The following is a 26,230-nucleotide window of genomic DNA, read 5'->3' on the forward strand; positions in this document are numbered from 1 at the left end:
AGGATTCCTAAATCATTTCTAAGAATAATGAAAATGACTGCAGTTTCTACTGGTCATTGTTTTCAGGCTGATTGTATTGGTGCTAGCTAGGTACCAAGCTAAAGCTAGCTCAGAAGTTGCGGTCGAACAAATGATGCTTTATTACCAACGTGGTACTGTAAATACATCGTTCGTGGCCGGTGTTTGGAGACTTTTTTGTACAGCTTTGACAGTGCTACTGTATCTTTTTTGACACGCAAAGACCCAAACGGCATTCCATAGTATGTCTTGAAGCTAATAGCAGTGACACTATTACTGTGTAACTCCGGTAGGGCAACATCTGAAAAATAGCGCACTTGGTAGTGTATACCGGTGCTCGACCAGTCTGCGAAAGCCAACATCACCCACTTCTTTTACTGAGCTTGAGCAATTTTGACCAAAACAATTGATCTATGTTGCTTTACGATTTGTGCAAGGTTGGTAGAATCTTATTCAAAATTATTCACAGCTGTAATGGCTGCCAAAGGTGTTTCCACCAAGTTTTAACTCTGGGGTCTTAAGACATACGCAATCAATACATCTTCATTGTATATATTTTTTTTTACTTTGAAAGAGTAGGTTGTCTAGATCTGTAGGAAAAAAATATATATTTTTAGATTCAATTTTAAGGCAGCATAATGTGAAGACTGTGCAATAGGCACTGTGCATTACATTCTGGTAACTTAGTAGATGCTCTTACCCAGAGCAGCCTACAATCAAATAGCTTACAACACTTAAGATAACGTACAACCTCAAACACAACAAATAAAAGCTATCGGGGGGAGGATGCACCCCTGCGGAACACCCGACACCAGCAGTGGGCATTTTGACACCAGCTGTTACCTGATGCCCCGCAGTTTGGCGCGGTTGTCGTGGCGATCGATGATGTTGAGCAGGATCTCAAGGACCAACTGGCGAAGCTCGCAGTCCTCCATGAGTGAAATGGAGAAGAGTGGGTCCAGGAAGGGTGCGGGCAGCGCTGCCACCATGGTCTTGGACTTGAAACCAGAGGTCACCTGAGGTACATCAAAGGTGTCAGGGGGAAAGGTCAGGCTTGATCACAGTCTATATATATTATGTGTTAATAACATACAATGTACAATTTATGATAAAGGATACATACCGTACATCTATATCATGATATTCATTTCAATTTTACCTACATTTCTGGATAAATGTCTTGGTATATGTATATTTCATGGTAGAAGGGTGTTAGAGTGTACACTCCAGCATATTTCCACATTCCATCAATCACACGTAATTGACAGGTGGCAGGTGTTTATTGCATCGCCACCACCGACAGACTGGCGAGTTTGCCATCATTCACAAGAAACAGACTTAAACTTTGAGCTCTGCCAACACGTTTCTTTTTCAATAACAGAGCATGCGAGTGGCCTGATCTGAGCGGATTTCAGATTGAGCAAAATGTCACTGCACTGTGACCCTTCTGTCTGGTCTACATGATGAGGTGACGAAAGGGAGGACACTGGTATGTGTGTGTGCAGTAGCGGAATGGCAATATGGAGCACCAGGAAAATGTGCATCTCCCGGCCCAGGCTGTTTGACTGGGCCGGCCCAATGGTCCAAGTTATAGTGGGGGCTGAGAAGTTGAGCGACACGGGCCGGCCCACTGGTCCATCTCTCCCACCGGACCTGGCCCATTGGTCCATTCCTCCCTCTGTGCAGCGGCTGCAGTCCTTGGCCCAGCCCCCTTCCCTCACATACACACTGACAGTGATATAGCCACGAGACGTTGATGTAGCTATCAATAGAAGTCAGCTTACGCAAAATCCCAAATCAACATCGAAAAGCAACAGTAAAAACGCAAAGATGTGGCTGAAAAGTTAAGGGACAAAAAAGTAAAGTCCCTTGGGTCAGATGCAGCCAAATGTAGGAAATTAACCGACTTATTATGTAGTGATGCTACTAGTGCCAGTGCCAATGCTAACGTCAATGTGCATATAGCCCATGCAGAGGGGGATGCCGCAGCCGGAATTGTGAGCACAAGCAAAGTCTGTGCAGCCAAAGCGGTAGGCAATGGGGAGCCATCGTTACAGTTGTTAGTAATTAGCTAGCTAACCATATTAGCATAAATGTGCCATCAGTCAAAACATGGCGCCGACAGAGATGGTCGCCTCGCTTCAGGTCCTTAGAAGTACTTCCTGTTCACCCATGCCTGCGTGGCCATGCACGCTTCCAACTCAATCATCAAGTTTGCAGATGACACTACAGTGGTAGGCCTGATTATCAACAACGACGAGATGGCCTACAGGGAGGAGGTGAGGGCCCTCGGAGTGTGGTGTCAGGAAAATAACCTCTCACTCAATGTCAACAAAACAAAGGAGATGATCATGGACTTCAGGAAACAGCAGAGGGCGCACCCCCGCATCCACATCGACGGGAAAGTAGTGGAGAAGGTGGAAAGTTCCTTGGCGTACACATCACGGACAAACTGAAATGGTCCACGCACACAGACAGCGTGGTGAAGAAGGCGCAACAGCACCTCTTCAACCTCAGGAGGCTGAAGAAATGTTGCTTGTCATCTAAAACACTCAAACTTTTACAGATGCACAATCGAGAGCATCCTGTCAGGCTGTATCACCGCCTGGTACGGAAATTGCATCGCCCACAACCGCAAGGCTCTCCAGAGGGTAGTGAGGTCTGCACAACGCATCACCAGAGGCAAACTACCTGCCCTCCAGGACACCTACACCACCAGATGTCACAGGAAGGTCAAAAAGATCATCAAGGACAACAATCACCCGAGCCACTGCCTTTTCACCCCGCTATCATCCAGAAGGCGAGGTCAGTACAGGTGCATCAAAGCTGGGACAGAGAGACTGAAAAATAGCTTCTATCTCAAGGCCATCAGACTGTTAAACAGCCATCACTAACAGAGTAGCTGCTGCCAACATACAGACTCAAATCTCTGGCCACTTTAATAGATTTAATAAATGGATTTAATAAAGGTATCACTAGTCACTTTAAATAACGCCACTTTAATAATGTCTACATATCCTACATTACTCATCTCATATGTATATACTGTATTTTATACCATCTACTGCATCTTGCCTATGGCGTACGCCATTGCTCATCGATATATTTATATGTACATATTCTATTCATCCCTTTACATTTGTGTGTATAAGGTAGTTGTTGTGAATTTGTTAGATTACTTGTTAGATATTACTGCATAGTCAGAACTAGAAGCACAAGCATTTCACTACACTCGCATTAACATCTGCTAACCATGTGAATGTGACCAATACAATTTGATTTGAAAACATGACATAGTATCAAGAACAAGATAAAACTAGCTGAAATGAGCCACATGCGATTCCCCACATGGCTGCTTCTTGTCATAGTTGCTATCTGGCCATCCAGAATCACAACAACACACTGCCTTTTTCCCCATTGAAGCGTACACATTGTTTCCATGACGTTGTCAGCTAATCCATTTATCAGTCATTTCAAGCCCTATTCCTCAACTTTTGTTCAATGGGATCTACATCATATGATAAATATTTTCATCATATTTTTACTATGCACTTGAGCTTGTGTCCTCAAAATCAAATCTTATTGGTCACGTATACATATTTAGCAGATGTTATTGCGGGTGTAGCGAAATGCTTATGTTCCTAGCTCCAACAGTACAGCAATACCTAACAATACACGCAAATACCCAAAATAAAAATAAATATAGAAATATTAGAACGACCAATGTCAGAGTCCGGAATATAAATGTATATATATATGTATGTAACTTGAGTTGCACCCCCTTTTGCCCGCAGAACAGCCTCAATTCGTCGGGGCATGGACTCTACAAGGTATAGAAAGCGTTCCACAGGGATGCTGGCCCATGTTAACTCCAATGCTTCCCACAGTCAAGTTGGCTGGATGTCCATGGAATGGTGGACCATTCTTGATATACAGGGGGAACTGTTGAGCATGAAAAACCCAGCAGCGTTCTAGTTCTTGACACACTCAAAGCGGTGCGCCTGGCACCTACTACCATACCCTGTTTAAAGGCACTTAAATCTATAGTCTTGCCCATTCACCCTCAATGGCACACATACACAATCCATGTCTCATTTGTCTCAAGACTTAAAAGCCTTCTTTAACTTGTCTCTTCCCCTTCATCTACATGGATTGAAGTGGATTTAACAGGTGTCATCAATAAGGGGTCATAGCTTTCACCTGGTCAGTCTATGTCATGGAAAGAGCAAATGTTTATGATGGTGTGAATAGACATCATGGACAGTTTATGAATAGAAAAGTTGTGTAGAGCAGTAATTATATAGGATGAACATTGACTAGAATAAAGTATATAGATAAACTCAGCAAAAAAATAAACGTCCCTTTTCAAAGGTAATTCGTAAAAATCCAAATAACTTCAGATCTTCATTGTAAAGGGTTTAAACACTGTTTCCCATGCTTGTTCAATGAACCATAAACAAATAATGAACATGCACCTGTGGAACGGTCGTTAAGAGACAAACAGCTTACAGACGGTCGGCAATTAAGGTCCGTTATGAAAACTGACGACAATAAACAGGCCTTTCTACTGACTCTGAAAAACACCAAAATAAAGATGCCCAGGGTCCCTGCTCATCTGCGTGAACGTGCCTTAGTCATGCTGCAAGGAGGCATGAGGACTGTAGACGTGGCCAGGGCAATAAATTGCAATGTCCGTACTGTGAGACGCCTAAGACAGCGCTACAGGGAGACAGGATGGACAGCTCAAAGCGGCAAACCACGTGTAACAACACCTGCACAGGTTCGGTACGTCCGAACATTACACCGGCGGACTGATACAGAATGGCAACAACAACTGCCCAAGTTACACCAGGAACGCACAATCCCTCCATCAGTGCTCAGACTGTCCGCAATAGGCTGAGAAAGGCTGGACTGAGGGCTTGTAGGCCTGTTGTAAGGCAGGCCCTCTAGACATTACCGGCAACAACATCGTCTATAGGCACAAACCCACCGTCGCTGGACCAGACAGGACTGGCAAAAAGTGCTCTTCACTGACGAGTCGCGGTTTTGTTTCCCCAGGTGTGATGGTCGGATTCGCATTTATCGTCGAACGAATGAGCGTTACACAGAGGCCTGTACTCTGGAGCGGGATTGATTTGGAGGGTCCGTCATGGTCTGGGGCGTTGTGTCACAGCATCATCGGACTGAGCTTGTTGTCATTGCAGGCAATCTCAATGCTGTGCGTTACAGGGAAGACATCCTCCTCCCTCATGTGGTACCCTTCCTGCAGGCTCATCCTGACATGACCCTTCAGCATGACAATGCCACCAGCCATACTGCTCGTTCTGTGTGTGATTTCCTGCAAGACAGGAATGTCAGTGTTCTGCCAAGGCCAGCGAAGAGCCCTGATCTCAATCCCATTGAGCATGTCTGGGACCTGTTGGATCGGAGGGTGAGGGCTAGGGCCATTCCCCCCAGAAATGTCTGGGAACTTGTAGGTGCCTTGGTGGAAGAGTGGGGTAACATCTCACAGCAAGAACTGGCAAATCTGGTGCAGCCCATGAGGAGGAGATGCACTGCAGTACTTAATGCAGCTGGTGGCCACACCAGATACTGACTGTTACTTTTGATTTTGACCCCCCCCCCTTTGTTCAGGGACACATTACTCAATTTCTGTTAGTCACATGTCTGTGGAACTTGTTCAGTTTATGTCTGTTGTTGAATCTTATGTCCATACAAATATTTACATGTTAAGTTTGCTGAAAATAAACGCAGTTGACAATGAGAGGACGTTTCTTTTTTTGCTGAGTTTATGAAGTGGGTAAAAAAGTATGTAAACATTATTAAATTGACCCGTGTTCAATGACTATGTACGTAGGGCAGCAGTCTCTAGGTGCAGGTTTGAGTACCCTGTTGTAGCCTGCTAGTAACAGTGACTAAATAGCAGGATATTGGGCGGCAGCCGGCTAGTGGTGACTATTTAACTGTCTGATGGCCTGGAGATGGCCTGTTTTTCAGTCTCTTGGTCCCAGGTTTGATGCACCTGTACCGTCTCCTATTATTATTTATTATTAATATTATTCATTCATTTGATCAAATGACAGGGCTGCTTCTGTGTTGTTTGTATTTTAACAAAATATTGGGCCTTTATAATTCATTTGTAATTCATTTTATTATTCTAGGCCTCAGAGGTGTTTTTCCAGCCACTCGCTTACCCCTTCAAAACAAACAACAAAGGCACATGGTATTCTATCTGTCAGTTGGAGCTGGAGTTGGGCCTTAAAGTGAGGAACTTCCACAGGTTTAATGTATTTATTTAACCTTTATTTAACCAAGGAACTCAGTTAAGAACAAATTCTTATTTAGAATAACGGCCTACCTTGGCCAAACCCGGACGACGCTGGGCCAATCACGGCCGGTTGTGATACAGCCTGGTATCGAATCAGGGTCTGTAATGACACCTCTAGCACTGATATGCAGTGCCTTAGACCGCTGCGCCACTCGGGAGCCAAAGTAGGTGTAGGCTACTTTGTCTTGTCATCAAAACAAAAGGCATACACAAGGCTTCTTAATTTGTTATATCATTGTTGTACTGTTTTCAATAGGTCACCAGAGGATGCAGGACCAGAACAGCCTGTTTGCATGGTGGACCATCCTGGCCTATACCCTATCTGCTGTCTCTGCATTGCAGAATACCATGATTATATACAGGGCAGACTATAGGCCTCTGCGTCTGAGGCCAAACACTGTAAGCAATACTAAGTATACATGATATCACTTGCTGTGTAAGGCCTCAGACGCAATGGCCCATGGTATACTCTTCAGTATCATCACAAAGTCTATTTCATCATTTTGTGAAATAGACTGTGATGATACTGGAGATTATAACTTATAAAAATATTCTAATGAGTAAACACTTGAATTTGTTGTTGAAAGTAAATAAAGAAACCAGACTGCAATGAAAGGTTGTTGTCCTTCTTTATGAATTATCTTCTCAGTTATTTACATAACATAATAAACAGATATACTGCAATTCAGTTTTCTTTATTGGAAACTACCAAAGTGCTCCACAGTGCCTTTGGAAAGTATTGAGACCCCTTGATGTTTTCCACATTTTGTTACAGCCTTATTCTAAAATTGATAAAATATTTTTTTTCTCTGCAATCTATGCACAATACCCCATAATGACAAAGAAAAAACTGGTTTGTAGAAATGTTTGCAAATGTATTAAAAATAAAAAAAATCTTATTTACATAAGTATTCAGACCCTTTGCTATGAGACTCAAAATTGAGCTCAGGTGTATCCTGTTTCCAGTGATCATCCTTGAAATGTTTCTACAACTTGATTGGAGTCCACCTGTGGTAAATTAAATTGATTGGACATGATTTGGAAATGCACACACCTGTCTATATAAGGTCCCGCAGTTGACAGTGCAAGTCAGAGCAAAAACCATGCCATGAAGTCGAAGGAATTGTCTGTAGAGCTCCGAGACAGGATTGTGTCGAGGTACAGATCTGCGGAAGGGTACCAAAAAAGATCTGTGCATTGAAGGTCCCCAAGAACACAGTGACCTCCATCATTCTTAAATGGAAGAAGTTTGGAACCACCAAGACTCTTCCTAGAGCTATCCACCCGGCCAAACTGAGCAATCGGGGGAGAAGGGCCTTGGTCAGGGAGGCGACCAAGAACCCGATGGTCACTCTGACAGAGCTCCAGAGTTCCTCTGTGGAGATGGGAGACAACCAGATATGGTTGTCCTTCTGGAAGGTTCTCCCATCTCCACAGAGGAACTCTGGAGCTCTCTAGTCTTCACCAAGTAGCTCCTCATCAAAGGCATTTTCATTCATGATGTCCATGATCTCATGGTCCTCCTCATCCTGCAGGCCTTCCTCAGCGATGACCCTTTAGCACATTAGAACGGGGATGAATGGAAGGGAATTGTGTAGTTACAAGTTATCAACCTGTTGGAAAGGTGACAAAAGTAAAATTGTACAATCCAAAGGTTTTCACTATCACATCTGCGAAAACCTAGCATAATTTAATATCTTGACAGTCCATAACTGAAATAATATAATAATGTACAGTACCAGTCAAAAGTTTGAAAATAGTCAAAATAAAGAAAAACCTTTGAATGAGTAGGTGTCCAATCTTTTGACTGGTACTGTATGCCTGTAGCAAAGTCTGATCAGCTATACCTCTAGCCTGAGCTTACATAAGTCATATGATCTATCATAAGGGTTATATATTCATTCAACTATTTTTTTGGAATCATATCACAGATAAACATACACCTAATGAGAGATTGTGCTCGCAAATAATAATAATAGCTACCCTCTCTCTTCTGGCTGGCAGGCTAGTAGCTACAAATCCAATTACAAGCAAGTTAGTTTTAGCTTCAATACCTAATGACATACTGTCAAAGAAAACACGAACATAAAAAAATAACAAGACACAAGCTAAATCAAGTAGGCTACCTTGGTCCGTTGGGTGACTGACTGACTGCAGCTTGAACAATAGTCAACAGGCTAGCTACCATTAGTTAGCTCACAGACTGGTAGCTATCAATCTAGCTAACATTATCTGAAGTGACACTATAGTGGCCTGGAAATATGATGACATAGCTAATGTAGGCAAGTAATTAGTAGGAAATAACTTTGCCATAATTATCATGTAACCAAATTTACTTTAGAGAGACGACACTTGCCATAGATAGAAAAGTTCATAAAAAATAGCTAGCTAGCAATGCCAATGTTCGCTACCTTCAATCCTAAGTAACTAGCTAAAGTTTTGCCAAAAGACACCTACCCTACCGTTACGCTTGTTTACACCGAGCTGCACTGGGGTTAGAACACAATCATGGTTACATAAAGACACCGTGGAGTCGGTGCGAGATATGGGTTGGAAAGCGTACCGCAATGCAGGCATGGGATATGCAACTGTACTCCAACTTTTACCTTTATCTACACTGCTCCATCGAGAAGATTGAAATACTGCTAGTTTTCCTAGAAAACTGCCCATTTCGTCCTCATGCTAGCTACCAGTAGCCACAGCAGCCAGTCTTCTCGATGGAGCAGTATGGATAAAGGTACAATTTGGAGTACAGTGGCATATCCCATTGCTGCAAAGGTACGTTTTACGACCCATTTTCACACCGGCTCCACGGTGTCTTAACGCAACCATAATTGCGTTCCGACTCCAGTGCAGCTCAGTGTAAACAAGCGTAACGGTAGGGTCGGTATCTTGTGGCAAGCTAAATTTACACTCCATCACATTGATGACAAAAGGTTTTCCTACTAATGATTTGGGACTTTTATAAATGTCATATTCTTTCCAAGTCACTATAATGCACTTCAGACAAAATCTTCATCAGCACATGGAGGCTCAGAGAATTCCATTGAGTAGCTACTAGAACGTTCATTTGGGCATCAGTCCTCAAGACAACATTCAAAACAATATTGTGATGAATGATGCTACCCATGAATAGCATGTCCTTTACTTAAAAGAGAAAAATAAATATCTAGACACTTACTTCATGAATGGTTGATGCTGCTGCCGATTTGAAAATCAATGCGATGCTTGATGGAACTGCTGGGAAATCCACGTGTACCTAGGCTGATTTGCAATGTAGTCCGATGCAAAGTGTGCTGTGCAGGAGGTTCGACTCAACTTCTCTGACGGTTGATTATGAAAATTAAATCGAAGCCAAATCAGACAAAGTGATTGTTTGGAGGGAATGCAGTGCAAAGGCAGCCATGCTGCACAATCTCTCTTGCTTTTGGGCGGGACCAGCACTAAAACTAGAAGGGAATATGTAAATAAACTATGAATGTTAATTAATTTATTATAATCAGATTGCCGGGTGACGTTATGCGGCGGGCCAAAATTACATCCCACACGAACAGGCTGAAATTACACGTGTTTTTACACAAAAATGTCAGGCCTTTTTATTTTTACACAAAAATGACTGTCATAATTTACACGATTTCAGAGTGTTATTTCGACCTCATAGTGTGGAAACATCTGAAAAACTGGGAAAACATGTTTTTAACTGCACTGCCTCTTTAAAGCCAGCCAGCCCTCCCTGAGAAGCAGCCAGACAGTGTTCTGTCTCAGTGAGCATTCTAGCTATTATACCTTCTCTGTTTTGTTTTAGGCTTCAGATGGAATGTTGTTCAATCATGACAATTCAGTATGTATTCTGTAGAACTCTTATAACAGTGTAAAGAGTTTGTGTGTATGTTTTGTAGCACTCTGAAAATAGTACTTTTTTTTTGTACAATAGCTTTGATGCAGCTAGGTGGTGGTATTAGGGGCTGGTGTGTGTACGTGCGTGCGTCGGAGAGGGGGGGGGGCGGTGGAGTATCCGCGTCCCGGTTTTGGTGGGCCTGTCTGCGTCAAAATCCAGGGCTGTTTTTTTACCTCCCTGTGTGTGTGTGTGTGTGTGTGTGTGTGTGTGGTGACTAGTGTCCCGGCATCATGTGTACAGAGAAAAGGTGTGTGTGCACTGTGCACATGCTCCAGTAGGAACATCTGTATTCCTTGTGTGTACAGTACATGTTGAAGTGATGAAGTGAGAAAGAAAACATAACAAATGAGTCCCCCACGCCAACACTCCTGACCCCCATCCCCCATCTTAGACTCATAATCAGACAGAGTCGAGTTTGCGTTACATGTGCTGATCCCAGTTGCCTCGGACCCATCTGCAGCTGCATGGTGTTAGAAATATGCTAAAAAATTTCCCTATCTTCCAGCTGCACGGGAAAGCAGCAGAAAAGCGAGTGAGGAGATTGACTTTGCAATAAGCCACCCTCCTAGCTCCCGGTCGATCGTGCAGATGCCCCATGGGAAAAGGAGGAGAGTGTGACATATGCGTCATGGGAAAAATATAGGAGAATGTGCATATGTAACACGTGTCTGAGCGCACATACAGTATGTGTGTGTAAAGTCTTCTCTGTGTGAACGTTTCCTCTGCCCTAGGGGCTTTTTCCCACCTGTGTATAGCCATCTCGTACAGCAGTCAGTTGAACAAGAGAGAGGCTTAACAGAACAGCGGGGAATATAGACTGAGCTAACCTGACAAGGTGGGAGCCACACACACACACACACACACACACACACACTGGAGAGACATTACAGGGAATGAGAGTGAATGATGGCTTTCCGTCCTTTAGCATTCCTTAATAGGGAGTATTATAGGGATGAGCATTTGAAATAATTTCACTATTCAAATAATATTGTAACACACATGCAGATTTACTCAGTTTTATCATTAGAATACAATAACAGGGGGTGTATCACTTTAAGACAGCTTCATGCATCAAGTATACTGTTTTGGTCACTTTTTAGCAGTGGTACGATTTACAGCTATTGTCTTAGAATTACATTGGAATGCATTAGCTGTTACCCATGTTGTAATTACTCTATGCAAGTAGACAAATGCACCTTGCAGCTCCTCATATTCATACTTTTTTCAGCATTAAGCATATTTAGCTAATGCATCGCATTTATGCTGTTGAACATTGCATGTGCCTGAAATATTATTTTCCATGATAGGCACATATTGAACATTTGTCTTCCTTCCAACAATGTCACGGAAGCTGGAGGAAGCAGTTTGTTGTAATCACCAGCGAAATCACTGTTTGAGAGGGACTACGTGGGACTGTTCCTCATCTCATCTATTTGAAAAGGAAACATTTTATTAATATACAAGGTTGTTTATATTTATTTTAGCTTGTGCACAACCATAGGAGCTTTATGGTGTACACCAAAAATAGAGCGTTATTGCATTTGCATAATTGTGTTGGTTTGATGTACGGATGTTGTTGTTTTACTGAAAACATAAGTCAATACATATGGACTTACTGTCACAGTATTACTATACGCTACAGCTCAAAGGATATATATTTATCTTTGACTTATTTAAAACTGCAATGAGAATAATAAAACTTGTACATGGTGACTTATCCTTAATTCTTACAAGGTACTATTGGGTTACAATACAATGTATTTGGATATCCGGATAGTAGAAATACGTGTGTTTAACGTATGTTTTTAACCTGCGCACTTGCTGTGTGATGGAGGAAAATGCTTTTTTGTCCTCGCAATTGTATCTAAAAAAAATGTTTTTTTGCTCACTTTTTTTGTGTTTACTTTCCCAGCATTTACACTTGGAATATCGTTTTTCAATGGGAAAAGTAAAAACATTTTACAAGGCCTTTTCATTGTTAAAATAGGCCTATAATTTTTTTTTTTATGAATACAAATGATCGAATAATAACATCTGTTTGGATATTCAAATAACCGAGCCCATCTCTAGAGAATAACACTTCAATCTGTCTAAAATAATTATACATATACTGTAGAATATAAACGCCACCTAACAGATGCTTTTACCCAAAGCAATTTACAGTAGTGCATACATTGGTATGTGTATGTGATCCCTGCTGGGATTGAACCCACAACCTTGGCGTTGTTAGTGCCACGCTCGTACCAACTAAGCCACAGGACTATAATTAACATGGACCGATTCTTCCATGATTTATCATTCCTTGATATGGAATGTTTATGCATATTCGTATGATGTAGAATAATGTATTTTAGTAAGGCTTATAATACATTCAGTCTCTCTACAATGTAGTAAATTCCTAACTGACTCAAAATAGCTGTTTAGTCAGGATCATTAAGAGATGATCATGCTTACAGTGCCTTCGGAAAGTATTCAGACCCCTTGACTTTTTCCACATTTTGTTACGTTACAGCCTTATTCTAAAATGTATTAAATTGTTTTTTTCCCCCGCCTCATCAATCTACACACAATACCCCATAATGACAAAGCAAAACCTTTTTTCTCTTTTTTTTCACAAATGTATTAAATAAAAACTGAAATATCACATTTACATAAGTATTCAGACCCTTTACTCAGTACTTTGTTGAAGCACCTTTGGCAGCGATTACAGCATCGGGTCATTTTGGGTATGACGCTACAAGCTGGTCACACCTGTATTTGGGGTGTTTCTCCCATTCTTCTCTGATCCTCTCAAGTTCTGTCAGGTTGGATGGGGAGCGTTGCTGCACAGCTATTTTTAGGTCTCTCTGGAGACGTTCAATCGGGTTCAAGTACAGGCTCTGGATGAGCCACAAGGACATTCAGAGACTTGTCCCGAAGCCACTCCTGTGTTCTCATGGCTGTGTGCTTAGGGTCGTTGTCCTGTTGGAAGGTGAACCTTCGCCCCAGTCTGAGCGCTCTGGAGCAGGTTTGCATCAAGGATCTCTGTACTTTTCTCAGTTCATCTTTCCCTCGATCCTGACTAGTCTCCCAGTCCCTGCCGCTGAAAAACCACCCCATAGCATGATGCTGCCACCACCATGCTTCACCGTAGGGATGGTGCCAGGTTTCCTTCAGACGTGATGCTTAGCATTCAGGCCAAAGAGTTCAATCTTGGTTTCATCAGACCAGAGAACCTTGTTTCTCATGGTCTGAGAGTCTTTAGGTGCCTTTTGGCAAACTCCAAGCAGGCTGTCATGTGCCTTTTACTGAGGAATGGCTTCTGTCTGGCCACTCTACCATAAAGGCCTGATTGGTGGAGTGCTGCAGAAATAGGACAAACTTCCAGAAGGACAACCATCTCCACAGAGCAAATCTGGAGCTCTGTCAGAGTGACCATAGGGTTCTTGGACACCTCCCTGACCAAGGCCCTTCTCCCCGATTGCTCAGTTTGGCCAGGCGGTCCAGCTCTTGGGAAAGTCTTAGTGGTTCCAACTTCTTCCATTTAAGAATGACGGAGGCCACTGTGTTCTTGGGGATCTTCAATGCTGCAGAAATGTTTTGCAACACTTCCCCAGATCTGTGCCTCGACACAATCCTGTCTCGGAGCTCTACGGACAATTCCTCTGTCTCATGGCTTTGGATTTTGCTCTGACATGCACTGTGGGACCTTATATTGACAGCTGTGTGCCTTTCCAAATCATGTCCAATCAATTTAATTTACCACAGGTGGACTCCAATCAAGTTGTTGAAACATCAAGGCTGAACACTGGAAACTGGATGCACCAGAGCTCAATTTCGAGTCCGATAGCAAAAGGTCTGAATACGTATGTAAATAAGGTGATTGTTTTTATTTCTAATAAATTTGCAAAAATGTCTAAAAACCTGTTTTCGCTTTGTCATTATGGAGTATTGTGTGTAGGTAACGGAGTTTATTTTTTAAAATCAATTTTAGAATTGAACCTTTATTTAACTAGGCAAGTCAGTTAAGAACAAATTCTTATTTACAATGACGGCCTACCTCGGCCAAATCCAGACGACGCTGGGCCAATCACGGCTGGATGTGATACAGCCTGGAATCAAACCAGGGACTGTAGTGACACCTCTCACACTGATACGCAGTGCATTAGACTGCTGCGCCACTCGGGATCCTGAGAAAAAGGCTGTAACATAACAAAATGTGGAAAAAGTCAAGGGGTCTGAATACTTTCCGAATGCACTGTGTATACATGCTTATGACAAATCGTATGATTTGTCATAAGCGTCATAATGTATTATACCTGTCAGCGTTAAAATATAGAGTTACAACAATAATTAGATAATTAGATAATAAACAGAGTAGCAGCAGCGTAAAAGAGGGATCTGGGTAGCCCTTTGATTAGCTGTTCAGGAGCCTTATGGCTTGGGGGTAGAAGCTGTTAAGAAGCCTTTTGGACTTAGACTTGGCGCTCCGGTACCACTTGCCGTGCAGTAGCAGAAAGAACAGTCTATGACTATTGTGGCTGGAGTCTGACAATTTTTAGGGCCTGGATGGCGGGAAGCTTGGCCCCAGTGAAGTACTGGGCCAGACGCACTACCCTCTGTAGTGTCTTGCGGTCAGAGGCCGAGCAGATGACATACAAGGCAGTGATGCAACCCGTCAGGATTAGAGGTCGGCCGATTATGATTTTTCAGCGCAGATACCGATTAATCGGGCGATTTTTTGTATTTATTTGTAATAATGACAATTACAACAATACTGAATGAACACTTATTTTAACTTAATATAATACATCAATAAAATCAATTTATCCTCAAATAAATAATGAAACATGTTCAATTTGGTTTAAATAATGCAAAAACAAAGTGTTGGAGAAGAAAGTACAGTGGGGGAAAAAAGTATTTGATCCCCTGCTGATTTTGTACGTTTGCACACTTACAAAGAAATTATCAGTCTATAATTTTAATGGTAGGTTTATTTGAACAGTGAGAGACAGAATAACAACAAAAGAATCCAGAAAAACGCATGTCAAAAATGTTATAAATTGATTTGCATTTTAATGAGGGAAATAAATATTTGACCCCTCTGCAAAACATGACTTAGTACTTGGTGGCAAAACCCTTTTTGGCAATCGCAGATTTCAGACGTTTCTTGTAGTTGGCCACCAGGTTTGCACACATCTCAGGAGGGATTTTGTCCCACTCCTCTTTGCAGATCTTCTCCAAGTTTGGCAACTCGAACCTTCAGCTCCCTCCACAGATTTTCTATGGGATTAAGGTCTGGAGACTGGCTAGGCCACTCCAGGACCTTAATGTGCTTCTTCTTGAGCCACTCCTTTGTTGCCTTGGCCGTGTGCTTTGGGTCATTGTCATGCTGGAATACCCATCCACGACCCATTTTCAATGCCCTGGCTGAGGGAAGGACGTTCGTACCCAAGATGACGGTACATGGCCCCGTCCATCGTCCCTTTGATGCGGTGAAGTTGTCCTGTCCCCTTAGCATAAAAAAAACCCCAAAGCATGATTCCACCTCCATGTTTGACGGTGGAGATGGTGTTCTTGGGGTCATAGGCAGCATTCCTCCTCCTCCAAACACGGCGAGTTGAGTTGATGCCAAAGAGCTCCATTTTGGTCTCATCTGACCACAACACTTTCACCCAGTTGTCCTCTGAATCATTCAGATGTTCATTGGCAAACTCCAGACGGGCATGTATATGTATTCTTGATCAGGGGGACCTTGCGGGCCCTGCAGGATTTCAGTCCTTCACGTCGTAGTGTGTTACCAATTGTTTTGTTGGTGACTATGGTCCTAGCTGCCTTGAGATCATTGACAAGATCCTCCCGTGTAGTTCTGGGCTGATTCCTCACCGTTCTCATGATCATTGCAACCCCACGAGGTGAGATCTTGCATGAAGCTCCAGGCCGAGGGATATTGAGAGTTATTTTGTGTTTCTTCCATTTGCGAATAATCGCACCAACTGTTGTCACCTTCTCACCAAGCTGCTTGGCAATGGTCTTGTAGCCCATTCCAGCCTTGTGTAGGTCTACAATCTTGTCCCTGATATCCTTGGAGAGCTCTTTGGTCTTGGCCATGGTGGAGAGTTTGGAATCTGATTGATTGATTGCTTCTGGGCACAGGTGTCTTTTTTACAGGTAACAAGCTGCGGTTAGGAGCACTCCCTTTAAGAGTGTGCTCCTAATCTCAGCTCGTTACCTGTATAAAAAGACACCTGGGAGCCAGAAATCTTTCTGATTGAGAGGGGGTCAAATACTTATTTCCCTCATTAAAATGCAAATCAATTTATAACATTTTTGACATATATTTTTGTTGTTATTCTGTCTCTCACTGTTCAAATAAACCTACCATTAAAATAATAAACTGATCCTTTCTTTATCAGTGGGCAAACGTACAAAATCAGCAGGGGATCAAATACTTTTTTCCCCCACTGTAAAAGTGCAATATGTGCCATGTAAGAAAGCTAATGTTTAAGTGCCTTGCTCAGAACATGGGAACATATGAAAGGTGGTGGTTCCTTTTAACATGAGTTTTCAATATTCCGAGGTAAGAAGTTCTAGGTTGTAGCTATTATAGGAATTATAGGACTATTTCTCTCTATACGATTTGTATTTCATATACCTTTGACTATTGGATGTTCTTATAGGCACTTTAGTATTGCCAGTGTAACAGTATAGCTTCCGTCCCTCTCCTCGCTCCTACCTGGGCTCGAACCAGGAACACATCGACAACAGCCACCCTCGAAGCAGCGTTACCCATGCAGAGCAAGGGGAACAACTATTCCAAGTCTCAGAGCGAGTGACGTTTGAAACGCTACTGGCGCGCACCCGCTAACTAGCTAGCCATTTCACATTGGTTACACCAGCCGAATCTTGGGAGTTGACAGGCTTGAAGTCAAACAGTGCAATGCATTGCGAAGAGCTGCTGGCAAAACGCACGAAAGTGCTGTTTGAATGAATGCTTAAGAGCCTGCTGGTGCCTACCACCGCTCAGTCAGACTGCTCTATCAAATCATAGACTTAATTATAATATAATAAACACACAGAAATACGAGCCTTAGGTCATTAATATGGTCGAATCCGGAAACTATCATCTCGAAAACAAAACGTTTTTTTTTTCTTTCAGTGAAATACGGAACCGGTACGTATTTTATCTAATGGGTGGCATCCCTAAGTCTAAATATTCCTGTTACATTGCACAACCTTCAATGGTATGGCATAATTAGGTAAAATTCTGGGAAATTAGTTTGCAACGAGCCAGGCAATGAATGCAAGAGCAGTGACACAATTTCATGTTAGCAGGCAATATTAACTAAATATGCAGGTTTAAAAATATATATTTGTGTATTGATTTTAAAGAAAGGCATTGATGTTTATGGTTAGGTACGTTGGTGCAACGACAGTGCTTTTTTCTCAAATGCGCTTGTTAAATCATCACCCGTTTGTTGAAGTAGGCTGTGATTCGATGAGAAATTAACAGGCACCGCATCGATTATATACAATGCAGGACACGTTAGATAAACTAGTAATATCATCAACCATGTGTAGTTAACTAGTGATTATGTTAAGATTGATAGTTTTTTTATAAGATAAGTTTAATGCTAGCTAGCAACTTACCTTGCCTTCTTGCTGCCCTCGCGTAACAGGTAGTCAGCCTGCCATGCAGGCTCCTCGTGGAGTGCAATTCAGATCCTTACTTACATTGGCTATGGAAAGCATGATCACACAGTCGTCCAGAACAGCTTATGCTCTCAAGCATGCTTCAGTGTTACTTGCCTCGAAAAGAACATGGAAGTAATTTAGCTCGTCTGGTAGGCTTGTGTCACTGATCAGCTCGCGGCTGTGCTTCCCTTTGTAGTCTGGAATAGTTTGCAAGCCCTGCCACATCCGACGAGCATCGGAGCCGGTGTAGTATGATTCAATCTTAGTCCTGTATTGACGCTGTGCCTGTCTGATGTTGTGTCAGAGGGCATTGCTGGATTTCTTATAAGCTTTCCGGGTTACAGTCCCACTCCTTGAAAGCGGCAGGTCTAGCCTTTAGCTCAGTGTGGATGTTGCCATGTAATCCATGGCTTCTAGTTGGGATATGTACGTACGGTCACTGTGGGGATGACATCATCAATGCGCTTATTGATAAAGCCAGTGACTGATGTGGTGTACTCCTCAACGCCATCGGAAGAATCCCGGAACATATTCCAGTCTGTGCTAGCAAAACAGTCCTGTAGCTTAGCATCTGCCTCATCTGACCATTTTTTTATTGACCGAGTCACAGGTGCTTCCTGCTTTAGTTTTTGTTTGTAAGCAGGAATCAGGAGGATGGAATTATGGTCAGATTTACCAAATGGAGGGCGAGGGAGAGATTTGTACGCGTCTGGGGTAAAGGTGGTCTAGAGTTTTTTCCCCCTCTGATTTCACATTTAACATGCTGGTAGAAATTAGGTAAAACAGATTTGTGTTTCCTGCATTAAAGTCCCTGGCCACTAGAAGCGTTTTCCTGTTTACTTATGGCCGTATACAGCTAACTGAGTGCGGTCTTATTGCCAGCATCGGTTTGTGATGGTATGTAGACAGCTACGAAAAATGCAGATGAAAACTCTCTTGGTAAATAGTGTGGTCTACAGCTTATCATGAGATACTCTACCTCAGGCGAGCAAAACCTCAAGACTTCCTTAGATTTTGTGTACCTGCTGTCGTTAACAAATATACATAGACAACAACCACTTATCTTACCAGAGACCACTGTTCTATCCTGCCGAGAAAGCTTAAAACCCGCCAGCTGTATGTTATTCATGTCATCGTTCAGCCACGACTCGGTGAAACATAAGATATTACAGTTTTTAATGTCCCATTTGTGGGATATACATGATCGTAGTTCGTCTATTTCATTATCAATTGATTGTACGTTGGCTAATAGGACCGATGGTAAAGGTAGATTACCCTCTCGGCGACGGATCCTTACAAGGCACCTGGATCTTCATCCACAATACCTATGTCTCTTTCTCCTGCATATGACGGGGATGAGGGCCTTGTCAGGCGTCTGAAGTAAACACTTCCCGTCCAACTCGTTGAAGAAAAAATAATTCTCCAGTATGGGGTGAGTAATCACTGTCATGATTTCTAGAAGCTCTTTTCAGTCATAAGACATGGTGGCAGAAACATTAAGTACAAAATAACGTGAAAAAACATGCACAATTGATTACGGGATCGTAAAACAGCAGCCATCTCCTTCGGCGCCACTCAGATATACCAACAGAGAACATTGAGGTCCCTTTAGGCAGAATTAGAAAAGACTCAATTAATGGATTCATCTGTTGCCATTCTTCTCGATTGACACCATTCTTGATCAGTCTGTTGTGATCCCGATAGGTGGATACGGCTATCGTTAGACAGTACTATTGAATAAATGATCAGGCTATAGAAGTACTCACCATGATGAGCGAGCTCAGCAGCATGGCCTGGATACGCTTGGTGCCCTGGTGCCTGAGTGGAATATCAACAACAGTTTGTTAGCAAATGGTGGGGGGGACTCACTCTGTGCAATAGTAATGTTTAACATGTTTTATTAATGACTACCTCATTTCTCTATCCCAAACATACAGATAATTGTAAGTGAATTTCAAACACAGATTGAACCACAAAGATCAGTGAGGTTTTCCAATGCCTCGCAAAGAAGGGCACCCATTGGTAGGTGGATAAAAAAAAATGTAAGCAGATATTGAATATCCCTTTGACCATGGTGAAGTTATTAATTACACTTTGGATGTTGTATCAACACACCCAGTCACTACAAAGATACAGGCATCCTTCTTAACTCAGTTGCCGGAGAGGAAGGAAACTGCTCAGGGATTTCACCATGAGGCCAATGGTGACATTAAAACAGTTACAGAGTTTAATGGCTGTGATAAGAGAAAACTGAGGATGGATCAACAACATTGTAGATACTCCACAATACAAACCTAATTGACAGAGTGAAAAGAAGGAAGCCTGTACAGAAAACAAATATCCCAAAACATGCATCCTGTTTGCAACAAGGCACTAAAGTAATATTGTAAAAAATGTGGCAACGAAATTAACTTTTTGTCCTAAATACAAAAATGGGGCAAATCCAATACAACACATTACTGAGCACCACTCTCCATATGGTCAATCATAGAGGTGGCTGCATCATATTATGGGTATATGTTTAAATCGTTAAGGACTGGTGAGTTTCAGGATAAAACATGTGCGGATTGGAGCTAAGCACAGGCAAAATCCTAGAGGAAAACATGGATCAGTCTGCTTTCCACCAGATACTGGGAGATGAATTCACCTTTCAGCAGGACAAAAGCCTAAAACACAAGGCCAAATCTACACTGGAGTTGCTTACCAAGTGGCCGAGTTACAATTTGACTTAAATCTACTTGAAATTCTATGGCAAGACCTTAAATGGTTGTCTAACAATGATCAACAACCAATTCGACAGAGCTTGATCCACTCCAGGTGTGGAAAGCTCTTAGAGGCTTACCCAGAAAGTCTCACAACTGTAAAATTTGCAGTTGTGAATTATGTGTGAATTATGTAAATTAGATATTTCTCTATTTAATACATTTCAAAACGCTGTCAATATAAGGTATTGTGTAAATGGTTGAGATTATTGTTTTTAATCCATTTTGAATTCAGACTGTAAAACATCAAAATGTGGAATAAGTCAATGGGTTTGAAAACTTTCTGAAGGAATTGTACCCTGCTCAAAAAAATAAAGGGAACACTTAAACAACACAATGTAACTCCAAGTCAATCACACTTCTGTGAAATCAAACTGTCCACTTAGGAAGCAACACTGATTGACAATAAATTTCACATGCTGTTGTGCAAATGGAATAGACAACAGGTGGAAATTATAGGCAATTAGCAAGACACCCCCAATAAAGGAGTGGTTCTGCAGGTGGTGACCACAGACCACTTCTCAGTTCCTATGCTTCCTGGCTGATGTTTTGGTCACTTTTGAATGCTGGCGGTGCTTTCACTCTAGTGGTAGCATGAGACGGAGTCTACAACCCACACAAGTGGCTCAGGTAGTGCAGCTCATCCAGGATGGCACATCAATGCGAGCTGTGGCAAGAAGGTTTGCTGTGTCTGTCAGCGTAGTGTCCAGAGCATGGAGGCGCTACCAGGAGACAGGCCAGTACATCAGGAGACGTGGAGGTGGCCGTAGGAGGGCAACAACCCAGCAGCAGGACCGCTACCTCCGCCTTTGTGCAAGGAGGAGCAGGAGGAGCACTGCCAGAGCCCTGCAAAATGACCTCCAGCAGGCCACAAATGTGCATGTGTCTGCTCAAACGGTCAGAAACAGACTCCATGAGGGTGGTATGAGGGCCCGACGTCCACAGGTGGGGTTTGCGCTTACAGCCCAACACCGTGCAGGACGTTTGGCATTTGCCAGAGAACACCAAGATTGGCAAATTCGCCACTGGCGCCCTGTGCTCTTCACAGATGAAAGCAGGTTCACACTGAGCACATGTGACAGATGTGACAGAGTCTGGAGACGCCGTGGAGAACGTTCTGCTGCCTGCAACATCCTCCAGCATGACCGGTTTGGCGGTGGGTCAGTCATGGTGTCGGGTGGCATTTCTTTGGGGGGCCGCACAGCCCTCCATGTGCTCGCCAGAGGTAGCCTGACTGCCATTGGGTACCGAGATGAGATCCTCAGACCCCTTGTGAGACCATATGCTGGTGCGGTTGGCCCTGGGTTCCTCCTAATGCAAGACAATGCTAGACCTCATGTGGCTGGAGTGTGTCAGCAGTTCCTGCAAGAGGAAGGCATTGATGCTATGGACTGGCCCGCCCGTTCCCCAGACCTGAATCCAATTGAGCACATCTGGGACATCATGTCTCGCTCCATCCACCAACGCCACGTTGCACCACAGACTGTCCAGGAGTTGGCGGATGCTTTAGTCCAGGTCTGGGAGGAGATCCCTCAGGAGACCATCTGCCACCTCATCAGGAGCATGCCCAGGCGTTGTAGGGAGGCCATACAGGCACGTGGAGGCTACACACACTACTGAGCCTCATTTTGACTTGTTTTAAGGACATTACATCAAAGTTGGATCAGCCTGTAGTGTGGTTTTCCACTTTAATTTTGAGTGTGACTCCAAACCCAGACCTCCATGGGTTGATAAATTGGATTTCCATTGATTATTTTTGTGTGATTTTATTGTCAGCACATTCAACTATGTAAAGAAAAAAGTATTTAATAAGATTATTTCATTCATTCAGATCTAGGATGTGTTATTTTAGTGTTCCCTTTATTTTTTTGAGCAGTGTATATATATATTATAACATATAGCTCTACTAACTAGGTATATTCTCTATAGTACATCTGTGTGGAAAGTCAAGTATGCAAATAAAACGTATCTACATCCTTATATTATTACTAGAAATAGATCTATAATAGAAAATATGAAAAATTCCAATGGCATCCTGGAAGTATGTTGTGAATTGACCCAGATGTTTTAAGCACCTTCATAAGCACAGTGCCTCTGCAGCACTAACTCATAAAAGTGTGTCATCCAGTGGTGTGTATTCATCAGTGCTAAGGGAAGCCAGGCTTCCGTATAAATTTGACAAAGAAAAAAACGAAATCATTTATATTTTGTCTCTCTTTGTTTCATAATTGTCCTTCAATTTGCAAGAGGCTGAATGTATGTCACCGGAGAAAGCAGCTGAGCGAGTGAAATAGCACCCCTCTGTCTCAGTATGTGTAGCCCATCTATCTGATGCTGTCTGGTCAAAAAGAGTATGACATTGTTGCCGCCCGTACCATTGAATGCATGGGATGCCAGCGAGCATTTGGCCTCCCTATAAAAAAGTATAAAATAATAGCCAATCAGCGTTGAGCTAAAAGAGAGCTCAACTGTTGATGGTCCTGGAGCACCTAAAAAAGTGTAGAGTGAAGCCAGTTTGGATTTGGCTTCACACCAATCACATCGCATCAAAAGCTAAACGTAATTAGTAAAGAAACTTGAATTGTTGCATCTCGTTGAATTGTTGTCCCTTTGCCAACTTAGCCATAGATGGAGACAGTGATTTGGACTAGTGGTTTTCCTTAATTCTCCGTACTGGCCAATGATTATGATGGTGATTATGATCCAACTATAAATTCATTCACTGTGCCCCTGGCCTGAGAGGATGGAAGTTCAATATGTAGCTGGATGTAGTAGGCTAATGTTAACTAGCTGGCTCATCGTTGCCCATGAAAGTTAGTTACGCTAGCTAAAGTAGAGAGCTGCATTCCCACTGGCCCCGACAGATAGCATTGCAGCGTGGTCTGCATTTTTTTATGCTGAGGGTGGGAGCTAGCATTCAGACAAACAACTTTGGGATTATTTCTAATGGTTATCTTTCTGTTTTGGATGCGTTATCTATTGTATTAAAATAACCTATGCCATACTATTCACAAACTCTCATAGGATAATTCTGCTTCACGTTCTGTAGCCTACCTCACCTCACTTGTGTTGGGCGTGCGAGATCAAATGCATGGTCACAAATAAATAGCCTGTAGGATGGAAAAGCATATGCAGTTGTCTTTCCAAGGAAATTAACTTCCTAAATATGACATGCTATAGTTTAGGCTCTGACATGGACAGGAAATAAATATTGATAACACATTTTTCTGTCTGCCTGCAAATTGTCCAGCTCCTATTAAAGTTATGATTGTTTCAAAATGGTTGTCTTTCTGTTTTGTAGACTATTCGTTATACTTGATGATTTACATTCTGTAGCCTACCTTTCTTCCCTTTTACTGGGCATGTGCAATCAAATGCTCCTATATGTGGTCTCAAATAAAAAATATGATAGGCTATAGTTTAAACTCTGACATTGACTGGAATAACACATGTAGTTTATTCTGCTTGGATATCGTCCCGCTCCTAGAAGTTATTATTTAATCTAGTCAAGTAAGTGTCCACTCTCCTGTATTTAGCCCCAACTCTAGAATCTTTCAAACTACATCTAGCCTAATACTGATAGCCGAATATAATGGGCACAGTCAGAACCTCTGGTATTTTTTACCTATTTTTGCACATTTTGATCTCGACTAGGGTGACAAAATTGTTGGGACCAGGGCTGCAAAGTGAGCTGCGTCAGATACATCTAAAATAACATTGTGTGACTGCGGTCAGGTACGTGATTAATTCTTGCAGGCGCGACTCGGTTAAGAAGACCGCGGCAGCGGCATGAAAAGCAGCAGGAGCTGGATGAAGAAATCAGTTCCGTGCAGACCTCTACTTGAAAGTGCTTCCTCTATTAGCTAGTCCTCTCCTTGGCATCAGCGGCAGCAGACAAACAGCGGAATCAAATTTATCTCCTCCGGCAATTAAGAAAAAATAAAGGGATAAGGAGAAGAGAAGATGAGTGACTATTCCTCTAAACCAGGAGGGGAGCATTTGATTTGAGATGATCAGTGCTTCCACTTGGGGGCATGAAAGTTAAGCTATTTGACAGGTGAAAGGGTGAAACCATTCAAACAGAATGTCTATAATGGACATTCCCATTCAAGTCAATGTCCTGTGAGTGGCTTTGTCCATTCTAGTAGTTATATTTCTACAGTACACATACTGTATGTTAGCATAGATATCTAATTAGTAGAAGAGACATTCCCATGGAAGTCTATGTTTATTGAGGGGCTTTGTCCCTTGTATTAAGTCTATTTCTATGGGGAAAAACCACCAGTCCTTTTACTGACCCATGAACCAAATTCTCTTTGGGGAGGGAAAATGAGAGGACACCTTTGGAAGAGAAGAGGGACCTTGGCAAGGAAATATATTCTCCATGGATTGGGAGCAGAGGGAGGGGGATGATACCACAGTTTGGCAGTGAAGCAATTTACTGTGGAAGACATGCGAGGAGGTAGTTCTAGAGGATAGGAACCAAAATCATTTTGGAAAAGCCTTCAGGACTGGTGTGGTGCAGAGTAACCAAGTTTCCATCCAACCATTTCTTGCGGCTGAATTACCTGACGCATTAAAAAAAAGTCATGACCGGGCTAATGGAAACAGAAAATGGCACAACAATTTCACAATTGTCGACAGAAAATGTGTTCGTTCGACATGGTGGGATCTTTTTGTGATGTTAAAATTAATTATGCAAGAAGTGGAAACTCCTTTATGCGCAAATATTGATATAATAACGAAGTAAACTTGGGAGTCATGAGATAGTATGTTGTGTGGTCCTCCCACTATGACTCGGGAAAGCATGCAGTTTATTAGGCTACAGCTGAAATAAGTTATGATGAACCATCCGTAGAGTTGAAAATGCGATGGAAACCCATTTAACTTGTTGTTTTAATTTATTTATTCGGTACATGGTAATTTAACCGCAAAAGTATTTTTTTTGTGCACTAGGTCATCACGCACAGCCTTTTATCAGCAACAATTCAGTTTGATCAAAACACAAAAGAAATAAGTAACAGGAAAATTACATAACAATAACAAGGCTATATACAGTTATTGACTGTATATCTGTTTTACTCCATGTGTAACTCTGTGTTGTTGTATGTTGTCGAACTGCTTTGCTTTATCTTGGCCAGGTCGCAATTGTAAATGAGAACTTGTTCTCAACTTGCCTACCTGGTTAAATAAAGGTGAAATAAATAAATACAGGGGGTACCGGTACCGAGTCAATGCGCGGGGGTACAGGTTAGTGGAGGTAATTTGTAAAGTGACTATGCATAGATAATAAACAGCGAATAGCAGCAGTGTAAAAACAAAGGGGTTTCCAATACATATATATTTCCAATACATATACAATATAGGCTACTGCATATTAACTCATGGCAACATTAAGTTCAACTCACGGCAACATTTCTTAATAGACCTCATGCTGACATACATTTTGGCTAGCGCCCTACTCAGTTTGAGTGGGAGACACACTGATTTAGCTTGCTGAAATAAGATGGGCCTTTAAAGAGACACTAGTATAGAAACATATGAATGGTG

The 26,230-nt window shown here is 42.3% G+C and overlaps 1 protein-coding gene across 2 annotated transcripts in view; it reads right to left on the reverse strand.

The window, feature by feature from the left end:
* Nucleotides 1-26,230, reverse strand: part of efr3a (EFR3 homolog A (S. cerevisiae)) — a 253,752-nt gene that overhangs the window by 48,126 nt on the left and 179,396 nt on the right. For both annotated transcript variants that reach the window (XM_082960689.1, XM_014139103.3), the window contains 2 exons: nucleotides 19,685-19,736; nucleotides 862-1,034 (listed from right to left, as the gene is read on the reverse strand). In XM_082960689.1, coding sequence (XP_082816815.1) covers nucleotides 862-1,034; nucleotides 19,685-19,736 — 225 coding nt within the window. The remainder of the gene's footprint in view (nucleotides 1-861; nucleotides 1,035-19,684; nucleotides 19,737-26,230) is intronic.

This window comes from Salmo salar, chromosome 14 (genome assembly GCF_965601325.2).
Source record: "Salmo salar chromosome 14, fSalSal1, whole genome shotgun sequence".
NCBI lineage: Eukaryota > Metazoa > Chordata > Actinopteri > Salmoniformes > Salmonidae > Salmo > Salmo salar.